This window comes from Amblyomma maculatum, chromosome 6 (genome assembly GCF_055883805.1).
Source record: "Amblyomma maculatum isolate TAMU_Amacu chromosome 6, ASM5588380v1, whole genome shotgun sequence".
NCBI classification, from domain to species: Eukaryota; Metazoa; Arthropoda; class Arachnida; order Ixodida; family Ixodidae; genus Amblyomma; species Amblyomma maculatum.
The window spans coordinates 13,265,395-13,272,632 of record NC_139349.1 but is presented as its reverse complement, the minus strand read 5'-3'; the positions used below and the strand labels follow the sequence as shown (position 1 = coordinate 13,272,632).

The 7,238-nt window shown below is 48.5% G+C and overlaps 1 protein-coding gene across 1 annotated transcript in view; it reads left to right on the top strand.

Moving 5' to 3' along the window:
• The first annotated feature begins 2,930 nt into the window (after nucleotides 1-2,930).
• The window catches only part of LOC146185118 (uncharacterized), a 22,656-nt gene continuing 18,348 nt past the window's right edge, over nucleotides 2,931-7,238 (top strand). The window contains exons 1-3 of the mRNA XM_084605879.1: nucleotides 2,931-3,097; nucleotides 5,064-5,242; nucleotides 6,487-6,645. Coding sequence (XP_084462005.1) covers nucleotides 2,931-3,097; nucleotides 5,064-5,242; nucleotides 6,487-6,645 — 505 coding nt within the window. The remainder of the gene's footprint in view (nucleotides 3,098-5,063; nucleotides 5,243-6,486; nucleotides 6,646-7,238) is intronic.

The following is a 7,238-nucleotide window of genomic DNA, read 5'->3' as shown; positions in this document are numbered from 1 at the left end:
TCATTAGACTTTGTCTTAGCTGGAGGTGCATTCGAAGCGGGCTCAGGAAGCTCTGGCCACTCGTCATCATTCCACTGAAGAGCTGCAAAGCGATTGGATGTCTGCACCGGTGTCATGTCCTCTATTGGCCAACGCTTAGTGTTCCGAAGACGAGCCTTCTGCGTTGCCTTTTGCTTTGTCGGACAACTTGGAGATGTTATCTCGTGGTCATCCGATTTGCAGAGGCCGCATCGGTACGTAACTTTTCCTTCAGACGCACCCTCATCAGCAGTAGCAAAGGGGCAAGATTTGCGCATGTGCCCTGCCCGAAAACAGTTATAACAGTAAACCACACTCGGTTTATACGGCCGTGGCCTTAATATGCAGCCGTAGTAGTACAGACAAGCTGGGAGTGTCGGAGGGCCTTGCAAGGTGATCATGCAGGAACGCCCCTTTCCTATGTGTCGGGCCTGTATGACTCGGTGCGTTGGGCAGTACAGCTCACGTTGAAGGGTGGTTTGATCTTCGTTTATGTCGACGTTGTAAACAACGCAACGCTGCAAGTCGGAGCCTTCAACTAGATACACTTGCACAGGCACTGAGATCTCACTTGTGACTGAAATATAACTAAGCGTTTGGACACGTTCCACCGCAGTAAGTGTCGGGAGCCACACAGCTATAGTGTTTGACTTCTTCCTTGCCGTGAAGCCCCGAAAACCTCTGGTTCCGAGACACGCGTCCAAGTTGGCCTGAATGATCCTGTTTGGTATATCGGTGAGGCTTTTGTTGGCTAGAGATTTAATCGCCACTTTATAAGATGACGATCCCGGTGTAGGTGCAACCTGGTTTTCGATAGTTAAACAGGAGCGCTTTCCTTGATAGCCACCACTTGCCGAGGACGAATTCGGTTGATTATCTTCCGAAGGACGCTTGTGAGGCGCACGGGCGCTCGTTGATACGGATGGTGGAGCCGATAGGTCCATTGAAGAGCTTGTCTCCTCAGGACGCACTGTTGGATGTGCATCTCGTCGTGTTAGCTGAGTGGCCATAGCCGTGCTCCGCCCAGAGAACAGTTCACTTACGGGCTGTTGTCCATTTTGGGAAGGCTGAATGGGCGCTGGTGCTGAAGAACCGGGAGCACCAAGCTGGACCTGAGGCCGATGGTCAGGTAGAGGTGTCGACGGCAGGGCAGGAGTTGCAGCGAGCAACTCCGGCGAAGCTGCCTCTGCCAGCGTGGCAGCGGCAGCACTAGGCCTAGCCTCCGTGCCGACCTGAGCTGCAATCATGCATGAGTAGCATGCGCCGGAGGTCTCGCAACCTGACGCGGAGAGGACGTCTGGAGCTTCCTCGGAAATAGAAGATCCACTTCTCTGGAGACAGGACAGGTGCTTACAGGAACGGCAAGAATTTTCAGAGGAGCGATGAAGCCACCCTCCCATGCGTATCCCTTGCCTGCAAACATTTTAAACGGTCTTCGTTCCGATCGCATAGCAGAATACCTTCATCACACTGTTATTTCGACAGATGTCTCATGTTGCTGCTAAAAAGCAGCAGCTGGCATCATTTTGCAGGATTTGACATGGAGCTATTCTGTTCGCATCCTGAGTTACATTCCTGTATTTCTTGTGGAATTTTTTTTTTTTCTTTTGTCACGCGTTATCATCCTCGCGGATTGTTTGACAGTTTTATTCTTACTTGAAATATCACAAAAACGATTATTCAAGCCAGTTTCTTCGACTTTTTATCCTACAACGACGGACTTCTAGACCAAATTCCGTTAACGAGAGCCGACGCAGCGAACGAGCTTCTCTGTTTGGCTGTGGAGTCAGCGTAGAACATCGGAGAGTTCTCCAATCGTCGCCTCAAGGCACTGGCCCCGGACTGCGCCTGCGTATTGCCCACCAGACAACACATCGTGAAACAATGTTACTGTGCCGCCTATGGCTTGGCGTTGCTTTCGAAAACAAATACGCTTTCCTGATCGGAATGGCTGACAGCCCTGCTTGGGAATGATGTGGCATTGATGAAACGATTGACCACCTCCTTTGTGATTGCCATGTTTTTGCAACTGAACGACATACGCTGCGTACTGCATTGGATCGTCTGGACGCTCACCCCTTAACGGAAGGGAAGGTCTTGGGACCATGGCCACAAACGTCATCTGCGCTCAAAGTTTACAAGGCACTTTGCTTTTTAGGAGAGACTGACTTTCGCACCTCCTCTGCTCGTCTACCCTCCCCCTTAATCCCCCATTCCCCTTCACCAGTGCAGGGTAGCCAACCGGAATTCATTCTTTCTGGTTAACATCCCTGCTTTCCGCCCTCCTTTTCTCCTCCTCCTCCTCCTCCGTTCATGTAAAAAAAAAAAGACTTTGAGGTATCAGTGACTCTTTTGCAGTGTAAGATTCCCGGTTTGAATTCATATCTATGCAGACGCGGGTGGACACCGTCAAACCATGTGGCTCATGTGAGTAAGTTGAACATATACTGCATTTTCTCCTCCCCTGCCAGAAATTCGCACTTCAGAGAAGGACCTACGTGGAGGTCCCTCTCTCCAAGTTAGGCCTCCCCATGTTTTTACAAGTGTTACAGCATTCAATGCGAACGCCAAAGGATTTGCATTGGGTTCAATATGTGAGATTCTTTGTGATTAAATAATTGGAACTGGCATTTTGTATTGCTAACTGTTTTTAATTTCTTCGAGATCTTCTTTTTGCGTCACGTATTATGATTGTCGTGTATTATGGTTGTTATTTTATTTAAATATTTTGTGGTAATCGCCTGTGAAAATTTTCCTGTGTATGCCACTACACCTCGAACAATCACCCCTTGCGGGCATGTGCCATGTTTCAAAAGGCCAAGAAGAAGAAGACGAAGAAGAATTGCGCAGCGCTCTTCCGATGCCTGCAAGATCGGAAGCGAAAGGACCTCTCTTCACTGCTTAAAACTGCCATGAGAACCGCCCCACGCCCTCGCTCACCTTCGGGGGCGGGCTTGCTGCAGCTGCAGGTGCGGGCTGCCATGGTCTGGCTCGGCCTCCTCCAGCTGCTTCCCATGTCCCGAGTGGCGGCGTCGCCCACTTGGGCGACGCACTGCATCTGCTTCGTCAAGCTGTCCAGGTACATTTGCCTTGGCGCAGTTATTAGGGCGCTCGGCTGCTGTGCCCACGAATGCGGGATATTATCCCGGCCGCGGCGGCCGCTTTTAGGTGGAGGCAAAAAGCGATGCCCCGTGCGCGGTGCGATATCAGTGCGTTACAGAACCCTGGTGGTCGAAATTTCCGTAGCCCTCCGCCACGGCTTCGAGTTCCTTTGTGACGTTAAACCCCATAAACCAAACCAAACCAGCTGAGTTCAAAAGAGGGGAAAGGTTTTTCAGAAGAGGCAAACACGCATGGTCATTCGCAGCTGTAGATGCGGAATTCAGTTTCGAAAGATAAATATTTCTTTAAATTGTTTTGGATGTCTGATGCAAAAAGCAGGATGCCGGTCAGTACGTCAGCACATCAACTTTGCCATTGTATTTCACAGACATTAATCTATTTGAGATAGGCTAAGTAGACTGAGCAAGCCAATGCTCTTTCTGTGCTTTTTTTACGCTGACACGATGTTTTTGCGCGTGCGTTTCATAGCATATGGATATTTCGCCCTGCTCCAGTATTTTCAGGCTTTTCTCGGGCCTTCGTTCCTGTTTATATGCAATTTGCGCGTTTGCCTTACGGCAGATACTTGCCAGTGCGTCTTGCTGAAATGATTAACCGGCTCGTCCAGGCTGGCAGCTACTTTTTGATGGAGGACAAAAACAGGGCACCCATGTACTGTGCGATGCTATTTCCGAATCTTTCCCTTACGTCGTCTCTCATAGACTGCGTCGCTTTGGGACATATAAACACTATTTCCGTGAACATTTTGTAACATCCATTTGTTGCTGCTAAGAATCGCTGGCATGCGGCCGTATCACTTTGCTTATTGTGAACAGAACTTATAATTATGGGCTTTTTATGTGTTATAATGCATATATATAGTGTCGCCGAGACGCGTCTTTATCTCTTTTTTGTTGTTGTTGTTGGGGTTGTTACTGCGCAAGGTTCACTGAGATGCATCTCGAATGATTGCAGTCACTCGCATCTGCTTCCATGTGTTTTTCGACTGTTCTAGTCAGCTTTGGTGGCTTTATCTAGATGTTTCTTCATCGAAATTAAATTGAGCGCTTCCGAATGCAACGGGCATTTGTAGTTCGACAACCAGCGAGTTCTTTTGCTGCTTCGCCTCCACAAAGTTGCTTGGTTATTTGAGGGCGCAGTTAATCCCCATGAAAAGTTCTTTTCAGTGCCACGCTAGCCTTTTTGTTGATGGCCGACAGAATTATTACTACCACCCGAGACACTATAAATAAAATTAAACTAAACTACCATAAGGTAGTCCAGCGCACGGCAGATTCAAAAAGTACGCAACATTAATTAATGAAAATACGATGAGGCGAAGGACGTGGCAAAGCTATAACAAGGTAGAGAAGCCCGTTAATAGTTCAACAGGTGGCCTGTCAATTTTTTTGTTTTATCGAGCGCATATTATATATCTACAGCCGGCTCTCGTTTTCGAGACGTGAGAGTGCTTTCAGCTATGGAACAAATTATTTTGCCAAGAAACCTTCCTCAAGGGCGCAGGCGTTGTCTCCTTTGGGGGTCATCAACAGTGTCGTTCTACACTCGCTCCTACTTTTACGCATAACCGTGCTTATCTGCATCCCTTCATAGAGTAAGAGTCTGACTTTACACCGATCGTCCACACGGGGAACCTTTTAATGAGGCCTTTGTTTACTGTTGTACCCGCTACTTCTCACTGTTTGAACTGGTGTTTATTATATGTTGGTTATCTATTGTTAGCCCATCTAGCGTATTGATTACCTTTTTTTGGTAACTGTTTTAGTACCATACACTCTGTCCTCTTGCTGCTTAAGCTGGCCCCTTATGCAGTACCTTCAAAAGGTTTTGATGATGGAGTGATGATGCACAGCTGAATGAGGAGGTAGCAGTGATGATGACGATAATAGTGGTCCCTGATGTGGCCCTCTGCATCGCCGCAGCAGTGGAGTGGTGCCCAGCACGCGGGTGGTGTCGTCGCAGACAGGCAGTGGCGGGGGCCTACGCTGTGCTGCCGCCGAGCCCGGCCTCCTGCGTTGCCGGTGGCGTACCACGCCCTGCGGAAGAGTACGCCGGCCGCCGGGACTGCACTGCTTCGGTAACACAGTGCACGACGCCCACGGCGAGCACAACTTCATTTCATCCGCTTACCCGTCAGGATAGTACACTGCAAGGAACTGAAACGAGATCGCCGCTCGCGACCGCGCTGCGATTGCCGTGGTGCCTGCGGTGCCTGCGCGAAGGGCAAAGATGCGCGCGTGCGCGCACGAAACCGGAAGTGCAGGAAAAAAAAGCTTTGAAAAAATGTTTCTGTCTACAAAACATCCTAATTTTATTTCCTGATAATTAAAAGTTAAGCGTATTTCGATTTTTCTGGCATAAGCGATAGTTTAATGGCTGTGTGACGTCGCAAAGAAGCAGACCAATAGTCATTCGAAAACGCATGCACGTAGCAGCGTTGCACAGAGGAGGAGGAGGAGTGGCAAAAGTCGAAGGAAAGAACGCGCCAACTTTCGAATGGGATTGTGGGACCTGCACTGCGCGTAGACGTGTATTATTGCGTTCAAATGTGTATCGCAGCATAATCTAGCGACTGAGATAGTTTGTGAGGTGTGCTCGGGAGGTGTTTGTGGGCCCCTTTAACGTGGGGACGAGCGTTTTAAGCGTACCTTGTCTGATTTTCTACATTACATATGTACTGTTCTTTTTTTCTTAGTCATAATGTCTCCATAATTTAGTAGCATACGGGTTTGGGCTACTTGGTAACAGGTGTTTTACATGAAACGCGCAGACAGGCACTAACGACTCATGACGACAGCCAAGCTCTTCTTTCAGGTAGTGCTTATTTGAAATGTGGGTCAAAATGAAAATATATGAAGACATTTAAAGCAAAACTCTTCTGTCAATACTGCCTCAGTGTTCGACTTAAGAGCGTTACTAAGAAAGCTTCAAGGGGCGCAATCTACTTCATGGATATTGCACTATTATTGTGAATCAAAATGTACTAATTGCAAGAGCAAATGAAACGCTTTGAGCGCGATGTTTATTGTGTGCAGCTGATGTGAGCCCACTCCTAGCTTTTTTTAGTGTGGTGAAGAAGGTTCTTTGTGTTTCACACTTGTGCGTTCTCGATATAGTGACTGTTTCGCTGCTCTACGCTTTCCTGCATTGCACGTGTGTTTGTGGGGCATTTGCACACTTTCTTTTCACGTCACATTTCGCGGAAGCCGAAAGCCAAACTTTCTGAGAAACGAGCATGCAGTTGTACTGGGCCAAACGACCTCCAGGTTCTGGCGTTGCTAATTCACCTCGCAGTGTTGTCGTGAGTGCACGCTGAAGTCACGTTCCATTCTACGCGCGCTCCAGCTGTCCGCGGTAGCAGCAGCGGCAGCAATGCCGGCGCCGCAGTGGAGGAAGACCCTTGGCGTGTGCTAGACGCTTCGCAACGCTACCTAGCCTGCGTGTTCGGAGCCTGTGGCCCAGCATGTGCCTTCTGCGCTCGCGTGACGCCGGGCTCAGGGATCGGTGAGCCCGTCAACGAGAACACTATGCTTCCCATTTGCCCTCGCTTGCACTTGTGAACACATGTTCTGAACGGATAACTTTTGACGCGTCCTTTTTCGTGCTTTTGTTGCAATTTTCTTGCCTCTGAGACGATGGTGTCTACGCAGGTAAGGCATTTGAGGGCATGTTATGCAATTCACCCCATAGTCGCACGTACTAGTTAAAAAAAAATGTTTTTCTGCATGTAGAATTCAGTTTAATTCAGCGAAACGGTGGCGCTAACAAGAAAAATTTGTTTAGACTTTAATTTCCTACTTTTATGCTAAGCGGATTGTGTTTGCCTAGCAGTATGCCTCTTTTTTTTTTTTTTCACAAAATGGGCGTCCTCTGAGGAGAGGCAAAAATTCATGTGCTACTGGTTGAAGACGAACCCACTTGGCAGACGCAGCTGCGATTTGGTTCCACGAGACGCAAACTTCGCTTGTGACGTGGCGATGCTTGACAACTGCCGTCATCTATTGCATACGCTTGTCACGAATATGAACTGCATATGTACAGAGGGTGTGAGAAAGGCACATTCTCTCAAACCCGGGACAGTGCATCTTTTTGCTATA